The sequence below is a fragment of the Vanacampus margaritifer genome, chromosome 11, assembly GCF_051991255.1.
Source record: "Vanacampus margaritifer isolate UIUO_Vmar chromosome 11, RoL_Vmar_1.0, whole genome shotgun sequence".
NCBI classification, from domain to species: domain Eukaryota; kingdom Metazoa; phylum Chordata; class Actinopteri; order Syngnathiformes; family Syngnathidae; genus Vanacampus; species Vanacampus margaritifer.
In genome coordinates this window covers 12,200,908-12,221,123 of record NC_135442.1, presented here as the reverse complement: position 1 = coordinate 12,221,123, position 20,216 = coordinate 12,200,908, and the positions used below count along the sequence as shown (strand labels likewise).

The following is a 20,216-nucleotide window of genomic DNA, read 5'->3' as shown; positions in this document are numbered from 1 at the left end:
ACGACACTGTACATCCGAAAGCCCTTACATATGAACGCGGTCAGAGACTTGGCGGCAGTTTGCAGGCAAATTTACAGGAGAATCCAAAATGACCCCAAACAGATTTAAAAGTAAAAGGGCGGCACTCGTTTCATTCAAGCTGTTGCTGCTTGCTTTTTGTTGTCATGTTGTTGTTCGGTTGAATGCAAATTTTGTCCATACAACGCGAATAATATGCAAAGCGTCCCTCACTGGCCAGGAGGCGAATTGATCGAATCGATTCTGAGGTTTTGCTGAATTGTGGGGGGAATTTGCTGAATCAATATTGATTTGTAAGGGTGATGTTCCACAGCCTAGCGTGTTTGAAGATGGGACATCGTAGTCAGGCTCCGGAAAATTAAGCCTTTCTTTGTTTTATTGTTCCCATTTCCTTTGTGCTTTTATCGTATTTGTAGATGGACTTGCATGTTTTGCAAGTGACTGTGCTGCTCTTTTGTGTGTGTAAAATATTCCCACACATTTGTAACATAGAACAGCCATAGCCCTTCCTAAGTTCATACACAGGTGTTATGACGCCATGCCTGTGTTTATTTTCAGTTGTCTCGGCAAAATGTCTTGTAAGACAACCAACAGTCCCGTTGCAACACACATCATTGGTTCGTGCGTGTTGTGATATGGAAAAAGTTGCCATTATTACAAACCTGTTGCTCACGTATTATTGGACATAACATTTTGGCAACGACGATAGAGCTTTAATCGACACCACTACCCCCGATCCTCACCGCCAATGACGTGGTCCCGCTGGCATGAATATTTTAAGACTAGTGGCAACTGGCTATAGAAAAAAATAGCTGAAACCAGCTATTCTTCTCATCCACAACCAGCTTATTTTCATCTTACTTTTGGACCCGAACAGATGTAGGAAGATTGTGTGGCCTTTTTGGTTGGCTAGTTCGCTGCTTCACAGACTTTTGTAGTTCAGCAATGGCAGCTGATTGGCGAGTCGTAATTCTTTTGTATTTGGCCAATTGGAAGTTGAAATGCCAAAAGCGTGATCAAATAAATCCTGTGCAAAATGTTAAGACAACAATAATATATACTGATTTTAAATAAGTTTTAACGTAAACGTTACATTTATATGATACCTTGATTTCACAATTTAGCTTATTCTCAATGATTCTTTTTTTTTTTAATGATGAATTCATTGAATTAATTAGTTTTATTGTCCAGTCCTACTGTGCAGTTATCAGTCTTTGTCCTGTGGTTCACGTGGTTGAGTTGATGCTAGTAGCGTGGATTGCTACTCAACGACCTGGTAAAAACAATCCAGGGTGTCATCATCTACAATTCGCTCAAAGACATATCGAACATTATAAAAAAAAAAATCTAAAATAGATGGCTCTGTTATCAGTTTAAAAATGTACAGTATGACTTGAGATTTTCTCTTATGCCTTATTGAAAAATGCTAACTAATTTAAATAAATTCTTGTAGTGCCTTTACATGACTGTTTTGTGCTTTAGTTTTTTCATAAGATCCCAAATGAGATGTAATTTTGCAAGGATATTTTAACTGAGACGAGTACGGATAATTTTCAGCAGATAACCTCTACATGGAGTTTGACACGTCTTAGATCTTGGATGATCACTCCGTGTGCGATATTTGGTAACTGCTTCTCTAGAGGGAGAGAAGACAGACTGCTGTTAAAAAGTGACATGGAGGATTAATGTTGGTTGATTCCATTTTAGACTCAATTACAGTTCAGTCTTTACCATATGCGATTGTGCCTCGATAATCTCTTAGTATGAGTTGTAACATTCACTGTTTTTTCAGTAGCACATAGTCTGTGATTCTTATCTCGCAAACCTCTTCATACCAAAAATGTTCTTGCCCCACAAAGAGGTGACAGAACGTTACTGCTGTAACAATACCGGTTACAATACTGGATCAATGCTTGCCTAAAACAGAGTCCCAGAATAGAATGGAAAAGGGTAGCTCAAACACAACCTAGGCGGAGCTAACAAAGTTCTTTACAGCATGTTGTAGTAATTAATATACTGAATGGAATTATGTTGCCATTGGTGCTTTCTGTATAAACAAGCATAACAATGGGAGATATTGCAATATTACACCAAAGTCTCTGAGGCAAAAAATGTTCCCTTTTTTTAAAAGCCAGACAATATGTAGACATCTAATTTTCATTTTTGTCCTTGGCTGTCCTAAAAGTATATTTTCTGCCTATTTTTTCCTCCTCACACATCCAATCATCGATTGCATTCAAATGAGTAGAATGACCATGAGCATATCTCAAAATAATTGCTTTTTCTCTTCTTTTCAAATGAAACCATAGTTCAAAAAGAAATGAAGGCATAATTGTGGAAAATTGTTTGTGATTGTAGAAAGTTGAATATTTTATTTTTGGGAACAGCTGCTTGTAGTGACTTTTTTTACTGAATGGGATTAGATATCAATGGAAACACCAATTACATGATCACTATATAGCACATCATTATCTTTATAGCGATGCACTAAAAATGTGGTCACCGAAGCACCACAGCCAAAAATGCACTGTTCGAAAATGTGTTGACTGAAATTTTTTGTCAAAAGACTTTGTCAGTTACTACGTTCACTTACAGGCAATAACCCTCTTAAAACACGAATATTGGCAATATTCTGGTTTTATTAATATGCTCTTATTCAGGTTTTTAATAACCCGAATAAGAGCCCTGGGTTACTCCTTTTTATAACCGGAATTCTTGCTCATATAAACGCATTCGGAATTTCTCGAATGATTGGGACAATGTTTTTCCCTGTGCGCATGCTCGCTATTTTCTTCTGCGTGTTCTTTTCTTCTTCTTCTTTGCTGATTTAATTCGCAAGGAAAATTGGTCTATGTAGTCACAACTTGTATGCGCCGCTCCGTCCTACTTGCTAAAGGATACATTGATTTCTTCACTGCGTTTTCATTATTTTGGGTCTCTACGGCGAAAACGGCACAGTTTGTGCCTGTATACACATGCAGTAAATACAAGTATATAAGTCCGTGCTTCTGGCGTGTAACCCACCGGAAATACTCAATCTTCCTTGATATGACTACATAGTGAATATTACCGCAAAGGTGGTAGTGAGACTCTGTAGACAAGGTCGATTAGTCTATGTCAGGAAAAAAAATCTGATCAAGCTTACCTAGATGTGTAACAGAATTTCAGATGCAACAGAGGTGAAGTTTTAGTCTAATAGTGGGATGAGTACAAAGAAGGAAAAGCAAATGTTCTAAAGCACTGGTTCTCAGCCCCGGTCCTCAAGTACTGTACCCCTATCCAGCCTGTTTTCCATGACTCTCCAGCCAACACAGCTGAGGATCGTTATCAGGCTTCATGCAGAGCTTGCTGATTAGCTGACCGTTTGAAACACCTGTGTTGCTTGTAGGAGACATGGAAAACAGGCTGGATAGGGGGTACTCAAGAACTGCGGCTGAGAACCACTGTTCTAAAGAATACCACAACAGCTGTCAAACATGGTATACGTTGTGTTGTGTGATGGGTATGTCGAGCTGCCAACAGGCGGACTTGCTCGCCTTATAGTAACGACGTGACAACCGATAAAAGTGGTAAAATGGATTCTGAAGTGTCCTGGGTTTGCTATCTCCTCTGGTTAAGCAAAAGTAGGCAGCGTAGTGCTTCATTGTATGGATGAACAATGTCAAAATCTCAAAATGTACACGCTAAGCAACCCAAGACGACCTCCTCAAGAAACAAATTAAATAAATCTTGCTTTTCCTTTTGTGGAGACAAGATCTCAGTTTGCGCCTAGCAGTGCAGTTTGCCAAGCATGTTTTTATAAGCTGCCAAAAACCCCCACATCTATACTGTTTTTTGGCACCTGTTCATTGGCGTACAAAGCGCTTCTGATACGAGCTGCAGTCTGATGATTGGTTGACGGAGAATAACCTCTGTGCGACAATCGAAATGGAATAGGAAGAAAACAACTAACAGAGCTTGCCTTCTTCATGTTATAAATAGCCTCTTGCCAAGAGGAAATAACCAAAAATGTTGGATGTCTTCCATTGTTGTCCTCTGTTTACTGCCTTTTTTTTTTTTGATTGAATTTGTTGGCGGGTTCCACTGTGTTGAGCTGCTGTGATGTCACAATATTTTTGTGTCTAACCGACCCCACAATGGAAACGCAAGCCACATTGGAGTGTACCTTCTTAAGTGTGCAGTGGCTCGTTGAACTGCAGCACTAAGTGAGAACATGGCTAGAGGAGTCCCTTAATCATCAGCCTTTCAAGGAAGGAAAATACAGCAGTACCTTCACTTACAAGTTTTGGGAGGTACGAGACATAAAAAGTTGAGTTAAGAGAGCCAGATTGTGGCAGGTAACCATACAAAAACAACAGATGGTGAAGTTTTTTTTAAAGGCCAAGTACTTCACACTCTCTATTGCCACTACCAGATGAAGTTTATTGTAAATCAAAACAAAACTTAACTTTACCTCATGAAAGTCAGCTAGTTTCATGCTAAAACACAATGCAAAATGCCATAGAGGCTATTACAATTAGCGTTAATATTGCAGTAGTTATAAGCCTTTAAGCAATGGGTATTTGAACACAAACAGGGCAGTGTCGCATGTAGACAGAAAATATGGCAATACTCACAGGCATATCATCGCTGTCCTGTGAAAAACACTTATGTCCATAAATAAATAAAAAGGTTTTTGGGATGTCTGCATTCAGTTTCATCCCATAAATGTAAATATATAAATATATATTTAAAAAAAGACAAAAGCAAAACAAGTGTTTTTCACAGGACAGCGATATGTTCTTTATTCACCACGAACATTAAAACATTTTGTTGATCTGATCTGAGGCTGTGAGTGAAACAGTTGATTAGCATTTCCTTTAATTTCAATTGCTCAAGATGATTTGAGATGAGTTTTGAGTTATGAGCAATCGCTTAAACTCCTAAGTCGAGACGTACTTTTGTGAATTCCCTTTTTTTTTTATCAGCGAATTTACTTTTTTTTTTATGCATGTTTGTTTATTTACATTTGAGCTTATGAAACAGAGGGCTGTATCTCAAAATGTCTTTGACTTTGAAACAGTGAGCTGTTCTTTTAAGCCTCCTTGACTTTGGCAGAAACACTTAGCCTCTACACCCTGGTTTTGTTTGAATTTCATTGAATGCGGAAGATGGAGAAAAGTAGCCCAAATTGTAAAACTGTCCAAATACTTAGCGACCTGACAATATTCCTGTCTGTAGCTTATAGCAGGCTATATTAAATTGATAAAATGTCTTATGAGTGGGTAAAACTCAAACGCTCAACCCAAGGAGTAACTTAAGTTTTACAATAGGGCTGGACGATATCGGAAAATCATGCGATATAGTTGCCGAATATAACGATATTATTGGGATATTTAACATGTACCAAAATAAATTACATTTTTATTATCTAATTAAATAATTACATTATTTTATGCAGCAAAATAAGCAAACTCAATATATTCTTAGTTAATTAATTGTAATAACCTCTCGATAATGTTCAACTATTGGATGTCGGTGCACATTTTAGTTAGCGTCTGACTGGTCAAATTCAGATAGAAACATCAAATTCCATATGAAACTTATTGCATTACATATACTCAAGACGGTTTTTAATCACAAAGAAGTGCACACCAATCGGTGTTTGTTTAACATGACAACAGCTTTTTGGAGCATGAAAACTCATCTCCAAATCATAATTTTTGAAAACAATATTATTTCCGCTGCTATTTTCGTCCACAAAGACGAAAAGGCCATTGTTGTATAAAAGTACTGAGATATAAATAATTCATTTTTTAAATGTGCCATCTTCATTAATGATCATATAACGTACTTATTTTCTTTGAAGATTCCATTGGAATCGGTGCATTAATGTGAGGATTTTCTCCCACCCCCCGAGCAGCAATCGGAAAGTTCTGCTGCATTTGTTGCATGCACCAAAAGTGAGATTATGTGGGTGTAGTATTAGCATCGCACTGTACGAATACCAGGCATGATTGAATGAAGATGATTATTTCAGTTTGACCTCGATGTCCGATGGAAGTGAAGCTCGAGGAGTGCGGGGGCTGCTTCGGGTGGCATGAGCAGCTGTTGACAGAGAAGCGAGATCTTCCGGTTGCCATAGTAACATTTGTAATGCCCACACTGCTGTGCGTGTCGCCGTGTTTATAGCTTATTTGTGCAGCCCTCATGATGCCGAAAAAAAAAATAATTGCCCGGCCCAAGCTTTTGTGTTGACGACTTGCCACCTCAAGGACAGTGTTTTTTTCTTTTTTGCTTTGCACTTGGGAATATGTGTGTACTAAAAGACATGGCTGCAAGGAACTCATGTTTTCCGTCATATAGAGAAAACCTTGCTTGCGACAGACCCATTTATAACATTTCCTTTTGAAAAAGTGATGGTTTCACTTCCTGTCAGTAGTGAGGTTTGCATCATCACTGTCGGTTCTCTACATACGCTTGCCGTATCACAGATGCGCCTTCTTCTTTGGTACATTACACAACATAAAGAAACTGTCATATTGTCTTACGGCAGCCTAGATTTGATGCTACCTTATGTTTCCTCTACTATCTTGTCCATGTACAAAAAGCAAGTGATGGCTACCATGTTGAGCTAGAATCTGCTCTATTCGGCTTGTATTGTCATTAAGATGGAAGATGATGTATTGTATTATGTATTGCGTTGCACGGAGGCGCTGTCTGTGTCCCGCAATCTCCCCCACACACACCACACGCACAATATATTCATTGCCACCCACCCCCACGCTGTCGTACACACTTGCAGGGCCTCCCTTATCTTACTCCCAACAGCATCCATATCAGGCTGTTTGACTAATAGATGGGATAAGGTTGGAAATGGGGGAGCTGGACAACTCATGCAATATATTGTTTAAGCTTAGTTTTGTACATTGGTACCTTGAAGGTTGAACACCCTTAAGGTCGTTTTGAGTTGAACCCAAATTTTCTGGAAAATTACGCTCTTAACGTCATACACATTTTGGACATTGATCACTCATAATGCGTGACCTCCGCGGATCTCAATCGACTTAATATCAGCCAGAATTAAACGATTAATTTTGCATGTGTTTTTTTTTTTTCTTCAGAAAATAATAGAACAGATCAGAAATGAGCAGAAAGTGATAATGAAAGAAGTTATTATCGGAAGTTACCTTTTTTAAAGATTGTTTCGATGCCATGCCAATCAGAGATTGTTGTGGGTGGTTGACCAAAATTGTTGTATTTTGTTAGGCATTGTTTAGCGCTGTTACTTGGGCCTTAACAACAACCTCACAATGCAATACATATCGTGATACAGCGGTCGTGATATGATACATATCACGATACTCATGTATCCCGAAACATGCCCTTCAAGGCGATACGTATCTTGATTATTTTTATTTTTTTAAATCTTACATGACATACATTTTTATGAAAACAGTCATATAAATGATATTTTATTATGCTGGATGGCAAACATTTTGTCTTCTTTTATTGCTAGCAGCGTTTCCGTCTTAGCACCAGCACACCATGCCTGGTGGAAGTGTGTGCACACTGCATTGCAAGGAGCAGCTTTCAGAGACATGCCGCAAAACGAATGAATAAATGTGCAATATTGATTGTGACACCTCCGTAGCAATACGAGTATTGTCAAGAGACCCGCAATGACATACACCACTATGAATTTTTTGAGCACACCTTTTGAGCTACTTGTCTTGGTTTTTGTTTTCTACTTCCTGTTTTTGTTCTCCTCCCTTTTGGCTTCTTGAAAACAAAGGACCTTTGTTTTGCAATTCTTCAGCTACGACTTGGTTTGAATCCTATTTGTTTGACATTGTAAAAGAAGGCACACTTGAGTTGTAATGTAGACTGTAATGTTGGCTAGTGACTGCTCACACCAGCCTTGGAATGGTAAAATGTCATATGCTTGTGGTTGATTTCTTTTTATACCAGCGTAACAATGTTTAAAAATGAGATGTGTAAGCACCATACACATCTTTATTAACCCTCCTCATTAGTCATAAAAATTAATGTGTATAGTGTTCGACCTTTTTGAGGTACTACTACTACTGAGTCAGAGCACTATAACTGAGAACTTGCTGGCGATTAATCCCCCGGGGCCATTTGCTCAATGTCAAAACATTTTTATGCATTGCCCCCCCCCATTTGAGTGAGAGAAATGGTGTAGGTGTCTGACATGGAAATGAGTCGTTATACTATGGATGTATGTATCTGCAACAGAAGTTTGTCTCTGAAGTCTGGTTTGTTAAAGGAAAAAAAGCAATGTCGACATGAGTCAGGTTGAAGGCAATTTAAAGTTAGGCACTCTGCAATACGACTGTTGAAATGAGGCAACCATAATGGCTCCTTGCTTGATAGCACTGCACCACACAAAACTAGTCTAGAGCTGCACTGTATGTTAATGTTTTATTTTATTTTTTTATTGTTATTATTATTTAAACAGTGTTCTTTCATATAGACCAGCGTTTCCCACAGAATTGGATTCGCCCATTGGTGACGGCATAGGCTCTTTTTGTGTGACCATACCATATCCTCATTTACAGGCATATCATTCATCAGAGAAAGCTATCTCATGTTCAAATCTGTCCTACTGTCGCTTCTTTGCAAGCTTGTTTCCGACCAGCGGCATAAGCGAATCACATGATCTTTTGCATTGCTAATCGGGTGTGAGATACTTGGCACATTTGAAGTCATTAATGTGGTCGTTTGGAACACAGCTTCCAAGAGGGGTGCTGATTTGTGAATGTAGTCCATAGATCAGGATCCAAGTATGGAGTGAATTGATGAATAGCAGCCATGTTTTCAACGCATCAACAATCTTTTTTTTTTTTGCTTTTTATGTTCAACAGGCAATCAACTGAACTACCAGCTTGTATCCTCTTTAAAATATTCTCGTATGTTTAAAAAAATACTTATTTTCCTGTTTCCATCAAGCGTTACAGTTCTGATCAGTAGTCATGCAGTGAGTGCTCTATGCATTTTTTTTCAACGTAAATAGTCCTAAGAATGTTCAATTTGTTTGCCGTCTTACCAGTGTCGTACGGATGGAAGCGCAAGCCTGATCAGGGGTTACCAAAACGAACTATAATGTGGCAAACTAAACTGTACTGTAGAGCTTTGTGTGGCTTTGTATTTTTGGGCTGTATGGCACTGAATCAGGGATACAGAGAATTCACGAGGAGTCTTTGAACAGCACTAGGCTATTGATGTTTGGTTTCTGCAGTGATTATCAAGCAACTCCAGTAAGCAAAGTGGAAGTTTGCTACTCTGCTAAAATGCTCCCATGCGATCGAGCCTTCCGTGATGAATCCTTTCAGCGATCCTAGTTGTTTGTCACCATCCCCCATTCGTTGAGCAGTAAGTACACACTCCCATACGCAACAACAGCATTTTCAGTTATTTGTTGAAAGAGAAAGGGCTCATCTAAGCTTTGTTTTACAGAAGATCTACTGAAAATGGGGCTTTGGATCACTATAACCTGGTTGACAAGCAGCTTGTGATGCCGGTGTTAGTGTGGTGATCTATTTCTTAAAGTAGCTCTAGGTTTGAGGGCCACTGGTTCGCCTGGGCGGGCGGCCAGGGAAAGATCTGTAGTCTGTAGCTTTGCAACTGATCATCAGCAGGTAATATCATTATCCGTCATGACTTAAAGGAATGTTAACCGGTGGGTAATTTGCTGACCTACATTGCTGGCGCTGAGTGACTCAGAGACAGACAGGCACACGTCAGATCAGGAAACACACCACAGAAATTGGCAGTGACAGTTGTGGCTGAAACCAGTTTTGTTTTTTGTTTTCAAATTCATGATCCGGAAATAGTGCAGTGTTTATCCTCCGGTCTTTGGATATAAATTGAATGGTCCTCAGTGTTATCAGTTTCCACCTGTGTTTTCCTGCCGTATGTCAGATGGGGGGAAAAACACACTATGAAGTGCACAAATTGTTGTTGTAATTACCTTTTTTAGGATCATTATTTATCACCCTGCCCCCATTCCACCATTCCTCTCTCGCTTCTGCTTCCCCTCCCCCACACTCCCCAGCCAACTCCCCCCTCCCCCGCTCAAGACTGCAGCCTAACCAGAAGCTTCAAAGGCGGGTTTTACTCAGCAGAGCAGTTCAAGAGAAAATGGCTGCTGTATCCAGGTCTTGTTTGCACATCTGTCAGGAGGTGACTGTTCAGGAGAAAATGGGGTCCCTGGTATGCTGGTTTTCAGCGGCATTCTTTTCACAGACCTGCATGTGCTGGAGATGGCTGCTTTTTGTTTTGTACATTTAAATCAACATCCCATTCGTTAAATGACTGATATTTTCCAGTGATTTTAAGTGACACTTGGAGCTGTTTTGTTTAATCTGAGAAGTCATACGGTTATATACAAGCCTTCATTTTGACAAATATGTGAATTAAATGAATGCTTGACTCTACATAATGTACAGCAATGCATAAATTTGGACCTTAAGCTACCTAATAGCCTATTGTCTATTTTTAGACTGCCATAAATGCAGCATTATTGAGGCTTCAGTGGCTTTATTGCAAAAGATGTCTTGGCATACAGCTCATTTTCCATAAATGTTAACGTTATGCCATTTTTAACACCTCGCCTTTCCGTACATGATTCATATAAAGCCAAAGGGAAAGTGGGGGGGATGGGAAATTGCAGTTATGCTCAAAACTGCAAAGAGCGCATCCTCATATCACACATTTGTCCAGAGATGTTTTTTGGTGGTGGGCAGTTGCGTGCCATGTGTTTATTTTGGGTTGCATATGCAGGATATCCTGTCATTTACGCTATCTATTTCACAGCTGTATTGGCTATTATGTGTGCATATTGGACCACAAATACTAGACATGAGCATTTGACTAAATTGATGAAATCTCCTGTGTGGATGCTGTGTTTTATGCCCAATTCACACTGACTGGAATGGAATGGATGCGGAGCGGCATCCGTACGGACGCCGCAAGGAATAGAAAGCATTTGAATCTGTGCGTCAATTCACACCAGCTGCAGTGCTGTGCGTATGCAGTGCGGATCTGATGCGAAGCTGCGTAAAGTTTCCGCAAGGTTTCTATTTTTTACGGATTACGCAAGCGGATTTTCATGAAGCTGAAGAAATTACACGAATCGAACAGGAAGTCAGGCGTCTGCAACAAGGTAGATCCGATATATTTCAAAATAAAACTGTTTGCCGTTTTTGGGACGGGTGTTGTGCAATTTAAAAGTACGCACAATTCTTTGGTGCATCATATGCTGTAATAACTGTCCTGCGGGTCTTGACAATATATCAAAAGTATTGGAATTAATTCAGACAAATTGTTATGGAAGTGAATTGCTGTAGGTCCAAGCTCTTTTTTTTTAGCCTGTCTGTCTGTTTATTCATTAATATGTCATCTTTAACCACATTTGAAAAAGGCTAACACTTCATTGTGGTCTAAGGATATCCGATTTCCTTGTATTGCTGCCATGACCATATCGGAATCGGAAAGAAAAAATAGGAATTGTGTCACTTGAATGTTTTCGTTTTGAATTTGAATTAGTAAAGATCGACATTTAAAAATGGGAAGCATGAGTGTGCGAGTATGTTGAAGTATAAAAAAAAATATCCAGCAGAAGTATCCTCATAGACACAGACAAAAGGAATCCAAAAGTGGATAATATTTGTGTACAATTATGTTTTTTTACGTTGTGCCATCTACATCAAACTCTTTCATTTTTTAAAGGTCATTTTAAAAGGCGATAGTTTTGGTTTTCTAACATTATGTTTTTGTAGAGAAAAATTTCAATAGAATAAATCGAAAATTTCCCTTCCAAATGTTCATGTACACATGAAACAACAACTTCAAGTTGGCGTGTTGGAAACGTACCTGAACGACAGTGAAGATAATGCTTTTGCTTCCTATGCTTACTCATGACACTGATGTTGTTTGGTGTGACTGAGCTTGAGTCCAGTATGGGCAGACATTAGCGTTCCCATGACAACAAGGTTAACAAGTTCTACGCGAGTGAGGAGTTACTTGCATAAAGATAACGTTTATAGGCGGTGGCAGTTTCACGAGCAGTGGTTTGGGTGTATCGTTCACTTAAAAAAAAAAAACATTTTTACCACAAATGAGGTGATTACCGTTAACTAAAAGTCACATTTTGCCCACACCTGCAACACCTTACTCTTGGCCAATTTTAAAAATAGCAACGAGAGAGAGCCACACACAGGACAGTGAAAGAGCTTGATGATAGATTTATAAGCTTCTAACTATCGCTTAAAAGGATTGCTCTTAAACTGGTGGAAACAGATCTGTATCTCTTTTTATTTTTTGCCCTGTAGACTGTTTCCGTCCTTTTTTTCCTCCGCAAGTTCAAGTGTTACCAGAACACTGACAAGCTAAGCAGAGAGCCTTTCATAGTCTACTCATCACTTGACTGTGGAGAAACCTTCAAGCTTTTTGTCAGCTACGGAGGCCCAGGTAGTAATGTAACAGATCAGAGCCCGTCTGATTGATGCTGATGCCCTTTCTCCATCTCTAGCGGGGACTAAACCCCTTCAGGCTTCCTGGGAATTAAGTGTGCAGTTTGGTTTGTTGTTGTTGCTGTTGTTGTGACTGCACTTTCATGAGGCTACCCCCTCAAGTGTAAGCTAATCGGTTGTATGGTCAAATCAGGACACAGTAGCTAAGGCTCATGAGTGTTTTTGTTTCCAAAGCAGAGGAGAGCAGAGACATTTTGGCTTTTTGAATTAATTTGTTCAAGCAAGTGACGAGTCTGTGAGAAGTGAGAGGTGTGGTGATAATACCGTCTTACAAATGCTGTAAGTCTCTTCTGCTTTTCTTCTTTTGTAATGTGCTGGACATTTTTAATCAGCTGCTTCCTTTTAGTAGCTCAATTTGTCCCACTGGGAGATAGGAGCAACAAAACACATTATGCCTGCATGAATTAAGAATGTTAGTTTAATTACAGAACCTCTGCTGTGGTACATTAAGGTGAAGTCCCATAACAAAGATTATAGCAAGGTGAAAGAGTTAATAATTCCTTTTGAGGAACTCTCTCACCCCTTCTGGCTGTGCGCTCTTTGGTAATTGGGACAACACTGTTGTCTGTATTTTGCTCCATCGCTCTTGTTGCTATGTTACCAAAGGGGAATTGAAGTGGCCAATTCAAGTTGGACAATCATACATGCCTCATACCTGATGCAACATTGATTCCTCTTTGTGAATACGCTTTGATTTCTCTATTTTGTAGCAAAAATCTGAGTGTTCCTGACTCATTCCGGGTGCTATGGACTTTGTGTCCCCCTCTCTTTTTAAAAAAACAAAACACAACCTACTTGTGTGCTTATAGTACAGTCAAATTCCACAGCCACTTGACCCACGTTGGTGTCAAGAAATCCAGCAGAAATTGTGTGTTGCTTCATATAAATATTTTAGTTATTTTTTCGATCTTGTGTTAGTCCTGGTATTTAGCGCCTTATCACGGCTCTTTTGCCTTCACGAGGTGCATCACGTGGATTTCTGTGTGGAAAACCAAGCATGTTTATTCCAGCAATGGTAAGAAAATATGAACCATGTCTGCACATGGTCATCTGGCAGATCGTTGACATTCTTTCTGTTTGTGTGGAAAAGATAAAGAGATGCGTTGCTGCAATGATGTGAGTGCTGAGACGTAATATTAATCCTGCGTCTATTTTTGTATCTCTCTCCAGGAGTGAGCCGAGCCTTCCAGCAGACCTCCACTGTTTCTTTGGGCTAAAATGAGTATTACCAGTGACGAAGTGAACTTCTTGGTCTACAGATACCTCCAAGAATCAGGTTGGACTTGAAAAGCATGGATTGATACAATTGCAAAATGCTGTCTTTACTGAACTGATTTTTTAAAAAAATGGTGTAATTTTGTCTCTATCGTTACATTAAAATGGGTCGCCAAACTATAGTTTTGAACACATCACTATCATCTTCTCTTTCAAGTGTCGTCAGGCTGGGGCACACCATAGCACGGTTGTAGCATGTGCGTTTACTACACCGCCACTGTGTACTGTGGAGTCGCATTACTTAGATATGAGAAACTCTACACGCACGCTGCAAAGTGATATCGCCAACTACTGGCCCAGCATGTGCATTAAAGCCTTTTCATTTATTACGAATCCATGGCAATACTGCTGCCTGCCTTTTTAAAAACAACACAAAAGGTGGTAGTTGTGTCAACCAAGGTAGTACGTAATACAGGAGGAAAGAGTCCATTAAAGAATATCCAAAGTTTGCGATCATTTCACAATGATTAAACAAGATAAGGCGTAATGTGGACCTCAACAGCTTTTCAATGATCAACAATACAGGGTAATGATCACAACACATACTGAGTTGCTCACCACGCAGACTGACTAACGGTTTAGGCTAAACCGTTTAGCCAACCAACTCTGCAATCATTCACTGACACCCATGTCACTCACCTGGCCAGGCCCCACCTTTTAAAGCAATACACACCTACAATCAAGGTCCTACAGTAGAATGTGAGGACACCAACCCTAAAGGGTTGAAAATATCTGCATATCACTTTCATATCCTAACACCCCACATAATATACTGTATAGCTTTATGCTATGTGACTTGTGTTGGATCACATAATATCTTTGGAGGGGATTTTATTGAAAGAAAAAATCATTTTGAAATGTCAGTATATGTGTCAATCATGCATAGGATATAGGCATATTATTAAATATTTGTTTTGAAATGTCAGTACACATTTCAGTCCTGCATACAATCTGGGCAGATGATTGAAATCTATGCTACTGTGTTTTATTATGAGCTTTTTGTGCAGATTCTGTGGGTAATTTTAGTTTAGTTTAGCAAATCAGTCCATTGGGGATGACATTTGCAGCAACAAAGGTGTCTTTAGACTCTTAACTAGGTTGTGTGGTGAGCATAGTGGGCTGATTCACAGCTGTCATAATAAGAATAATCTGCCGCATAAATTTTCATTAAAAAAATAACTTCTGAATAAAATCCCCTTGTTTGTCTGTAATGTAAACAGTTTTATAATGAAAGCAAAAGAGGAAGTGAACATGTCAGCGAGATTCAGTTAGCCTTCAGAGGTTGGCCTCGCTCAGCAGGACATGACTGCAGTGCACTTTAGCACCTCTCCAAATAAGGTTAATCTCTGGTGTGACTTGGCGTGAGAGGTGCCTTTTCAAATTTGTATGCCGTGCATAACAAAAATCTGTGTGCTTTGGTGTAGTCAAACACAAATGTTAAGAAAAAGCTCTGTTAGCCTTCATGACCGCAGCCCAAAAGAAATCTGTAAATGCTCTAAATAGGTCCATAGAAATTCACATTCTCAGTGACTGTGAGATGTCATATGTGTTATGTAACTAGGTCTGAAGGAGGACGGGACTGATATATGATTTTGTTTTCAGGTTTCTCCCACTCAGCATTCACCTTTGGCATCGAGAGCCACATAAGCCAGTCCAACATCAATGGAACGCTAGTGCCCCCTGCAGCTCTCATCTCCATCCTGCAGAAAGGGCTCCAGTATGTGGAGGCAGAGATTAGCATCAATGAGGTGAGGTGATCTTTGCTGTAGCTTCCTACTGGAAAGTCATGCAATGAGTCTCGCTCACAACGCTTTGCGGTATTCATTCACAGGACGGAACGGTCTTTGACGGCCGGCCGATCGAGTCGCTTTCGCTCATTGACGCCGTGATGCCCGACGTGGTGCAGACGCGGCAGCAGGCCTTCCGCGACAAGCTGGCCCAGCAACAGGCCACCTGCACCATGTCGGCATCCACCTCTGGCAACCAGTCCAACGCGCCAAAGAACGGTGATGCCACCGTCAACGGGGAGGAGAACGGCACCCACAACATGAGTATGTTGAAGACCCCCGAAAGCTGTGTTTCTACTCATCAGTTTGGTTGGTTGACAAAGAACGGCTATGACTGTCTCAATTGTGCAAGTATGGTGATTTACGGAGATGAATGCACTTTCGTTTTTGTTGCTTATGTATAAATGATGTTGTGTTTTAAGCTGTTGGCAAGCGACATGCGGTCATGCTATTTCTGTAGCTGACACAGCTAACAGCCATCTCGATTACACAGCAGAAATACAATCCTTATCAGGTGTACCGTGCCAATTCAACCATGCTGCCTGCTGGAAATATGTCGTTGTTTGACTTAATCGTGCTTTCGTCCTTATTTTAATGGACCGTATACAAAAAACCTTCCATTCAATCGTGCGCTAAGATAAAAGGAGATTGAGGTTACTCTCCTTATCTATATTTTTGGATGGATGCTGCGTTATCTACCGGCTCACCAGTTCCTCTGCTTCAGAAATACAAGAGTGGCGAATAATAAGATCCTCGCAGAAATGTGCTATAGTTGGCGCTTTGCAGCATATGATGTGTTAGTGAAACCTGAGAGGTGTGGATCAGATGGATTGCGAGGGAGAGAGAGGATGTTTGTGTCAACATGGACTCAGGGGATTTAATTTCAAGGTACAAAGGAAGTTTAGATGTAAGTGAGGCTTTACTGTCTTTGTGTTAAAACTCAGGTTGTTTTAAGGCTAAATCCTTCAAATCGACATGAAATGACAATTCCGTGCTGATGTGCCGGTACAAATAATATATATATTTATATAGTTTTAAAAAGCATGAACTTTAACCAAAAAATAAATAAATTGTATTTTTACGTTCCATGTGTTGACGTGTGTTCTCAGATAACCATTGTGAGCCGATGGAGATGGATGTGGACGTTGAGATACCCGCCAGCAAAGCCACAGTGCTGCGAGGTCACGAGTCAGAAGTGTTCATCTGTGCCTGGAACCCTGTCAGTGATCTGCTGGCCTCAGGGTAAGCTGTAAGGCCCTTGTGTGACAATGCGTATGTGTGTGTGTGTGACGAAGCTGACCTGAATTTGGGGGGGGGGGTAGCAGATGAATAACACGTATTCACTGTTTACACCAATAGTGTGAAACTTACAGCCTGGAGCTGCAAGAACATTTGATGTGACATTTCTAATAACTTTACAATGGCGTGATTACTGTGAGAAATTAATGAAAAAGAAGGTACTACGGATGAGGCACGAGTGACGTAAAGTCGAAACGACGTAGGTCGCGTGCAACGTAGATTGAGGACGCCCTGTATTTTATTGTGCATTTAGAACAGATATAATGTGTGGTTAGTTTACAATTTATCGCAAATAGTTATGGAAATCATGTGATTAATTATGATTGCAATTTGTAATCAAATGACAACCCTAAAAAAAAAAGTGTGTGTGTGATGTGGGCATTAAATTATTATTAAATTTATATTAAAAACAGCATTAAAAGGCATTAAACTTGACTTGCAGGAACTTGCAGAACGCCCCTTGATAGGAAAATGCTGGTTTACATGATGAACCCTTACAGTTTTGTTATTCCGTTCAGTTCGGGGGACTCCACCGCCAGAATCTGGAACCTCAACGAGAACAACAACTCCAACTCCACCCAGCTGGTGCTGCGCCATTGTATCCGAGAAGGTGGGCAGGACGTCCCCAGCAACAAAGACGTCACCTCACTAGACTGGAATGTAGGTTCCTGCTCCTACACACACACACACACACATCTGTCATCCTCTTCTTCTTTCTAAACAGATTTCTGTATTAACCACTTCATCTTTCCATCCGACAGAGCGACGGGACGCTCCTGGCGACGGGCTCGTATGACGGTTTTGCCAGGATATGGACGAAGGACGGTGTGTGCGCTACTGCTGGGCCATTAACCCTGCTATTAAGTTGCTGGTGGTATTAGGAATGATGTTTCTGAAATAACACAACATTGCTGCCATCCATTAGGAAATCTGGCGAGCACCTTGGGACAGCACAAGGGGCCCATATTTGCACTCAAGTGGAACAAGAAGGGGAACTCCATTCTCAGTGCTGGTGTAGATAAGGTATTGAATGATGATAATTGGGTTTCACTAGTTCTAAAGCATAAGCATGTTTTATGTAGGGATGCACCGGTACCTCTTTTTTTCAAAAGAACAAATACTCAGATTAGAATATGCTGCTGATAGTTGATAACGGCATCACATTTTGCATCAGCAATGAAAATGTTTTATTTCAATGATCACCAGCTATTTTTTCTTGAACATGGCGTAGTCCAGTACATGTTTTACTTAAATGAAGCCTGTCTGTATAAGGTTTTTGCAGGTCTTTAAAAAGTCTTAAAAGTCATTGAATCTAAAAACAAGACCTTAATTGGCCATAAAATGTGTTAAATCAATATATCAAAAATGTTTAAAAAACAAACACATAAGTAGGATTTTATTATTGTAAATGGTTTCACATCTCAAAAAATAAATTAAAATTCTAATTATTATTTTTTTTTTACGTTTACATGGTAAGGCTTTGAGGACCATACAGTGTATTGTAGACGAAAAGTACTTTATAAGTGCACTCCATTTACCACTTAATTCCTCTTGTGGTAACATTACGCAATCCCAACAGCGGAACCAACAAAACAGTGATGTGGTTTTAGTCAAGACTCTTAAGAGCAAATGCACATTATTTATGTACAGTAGCAACTTTGGACAACATCGGACAGTGGAAAGTTCATCTTTATTATTATGTTGTTTTGTTTTTTTAGTCTTACAAAGTCTTAAATCTAACTTGCCTTAAAGTGTAGGAAACCTGCTGTAACACAAGGGCTGTGTCCGAATGTCCACCCTCGTCCCCTAAACCCTCAGTAGAGCACTATATAGGGAGTAGGGTGCACATTCCGACACAGCCAAGGTGTTTATGTGGTGTCTCAGTCTGACCACTAGGGGCACTATTTGAAGGAGTACAGAGACATGCTTGTGAAATATCAACTGAATGGTTCGAGCATATTTACTAGGGATGTAACGATAACAATAGCAATATCGTGATATCGCAATATTAAAACTGTCACAATATATCGTCGTCGTCATGTCACGATATTAAAAGCAGCACATCTGTTAAAAAAGTCGGGTTGGATTCCATTTGTGCAGTTCTAGCACCCTTTGGTGGCAAAGTTTAATTTTCACAAGGCATGTTTTGGCCCTTCTACGTTTAAAATCCTCGCTAATTGTCAGAGTCAATATGTGGAGGAACTCAATGTTTGCTTGCATTAGCAAGAAAGTGCCTCAATATATGTATTATATGTATTTTTTATATATATATGTAATATTTATAATATTTTTCATTGCTTGTAATGTAGCCTACAAAAGCACAATATTGTGTGTTTTTTGTATGAGCTCTTTTTTTTTTAACAATATTGTGACCTTTTTTTGTATCGCCAACTTCCCCACAATATTGTGATAATATCGAATAGTGATCTTTGGATATCGTTACATCCCTAATTTTTCCACACCAATTTCTGCTGCTTCATTTTGATATGCTAAACTTGCTGTTCCCAGACGACAATCATATGGGACGCGCACACAGGAGAAGCCAAACAGCAGTTCCCCTTCCATTCAGGTGACGTGTGTTCAGTCGCGCATGCGGCACAACACGAAAAGACACCAGCAGCACTTTTTAATGAGCATAATGTTGATTGTGACGTCCCGCAGCTCCGGCTCTGGATGTGGACTGGCAGAACAACACCACCTTTGCCTCGTGCAGCACCGACATGTGCATCCACGTGTGTCGCCTTGGCAGCGACCGGCCGCTCAAGACCTTCCAGGGTCACACTGTAAGACTGCTCATATAACATCCTCGGGGAGCCACCATAATGATGTTAATAATGTTTTTTTTTTTTTTTTTAGAATGAAGTTAACGCCATTAAATGGGATCCATCGGGAATGCTCCTCGCCTCCTGCTCAGACGACATGACCTTAAAGGTGATTTGAAGACAAACCACACGCCCGACCGGGGGAGGGCACTTGGTGTTCACATCTCCTCCCTCTGTCCCCGTTCCAGATCTGGAGTATGAAACAGGAGTCGTGCGTCCACGACCTGCAGGCTCACAGTAAAGAGATCTACACCATCAAGTGGAGTCCGACCGGGCCCGGCACGAGCAATCCCAACTCCAACATCATGCTCGCCAGGTGGGAAAGAGCTCAAACACAAATTCGTCTTCAAAGCAACGCGTGACAGTGCTTTTAACTGTCGATGACCCGCGATGGTGCACACCAAAGGAATGCACTGACAAGCTTATAACTCACACAGGAAGTAAAACTGTGATTGTCAGCACTCTGATGCAACTTCCTC

At 40.2% G+C, this 20,216-nt stretch overlaps 1 protein-coding gene across 2 annotated transcripts in view; it reads left to right on the top strand.

Annotated features, from left to right (window-relative positions):
* tbl1x (transducin beta like 1 X-linked) overlaps positions 1–20,216 on the top strand; it is a 31,449-nt gene that overhangs the window by 7,856 nt on the left and 3,377 nt on the right. Inside the window, exons 2-12 of one of the 2 annotated variants that reach the window (XM_077580230.1) lie at positions 13,725–13,830; positions 15,432–15,577; positions 15,661–15,925; positions 16,726–16,858; positions 17,434–17,575; positions 17,677–17,740; positions 17,841–17,938; positions 19,424–19,484; positions 19,577–19,698; positions 19,772–19,846; positions 19,926–20,053. In XM_077580230.1, the coding sequence (XP_077436356.1) occupies positions 13,773–13,830; positions 15,432–15,577; positions 15,661–15,925; positions 16,726–16,858; positions 17,434–17,575; positions 17,677–17,740; positions 17,841–17,938; positions 19,424–19,484; positions 19,577–19,698; positions 19,772–19,846; positions 19,926–20,053 (1,292 nt within the window). In that variant the 5' untranslated portion in view covers positions 13,725–13,772. The remainder of the gene's footprint in view (positions 1–13,724; positions 13,831–15,431; positions 15,578–15,660; positions 15,926–16,725; positions 16,859–17,433; positions 17,576–17,676; positions 17,741–17,840; positions 17,939–19,423; positions 19,485–19,576; positions 19,699–19,771; positions 19,847–19,925; positions 20,054–20,216) is intronic. The other variant, XM_077580232.1, reaches the window with a different exon arrangement.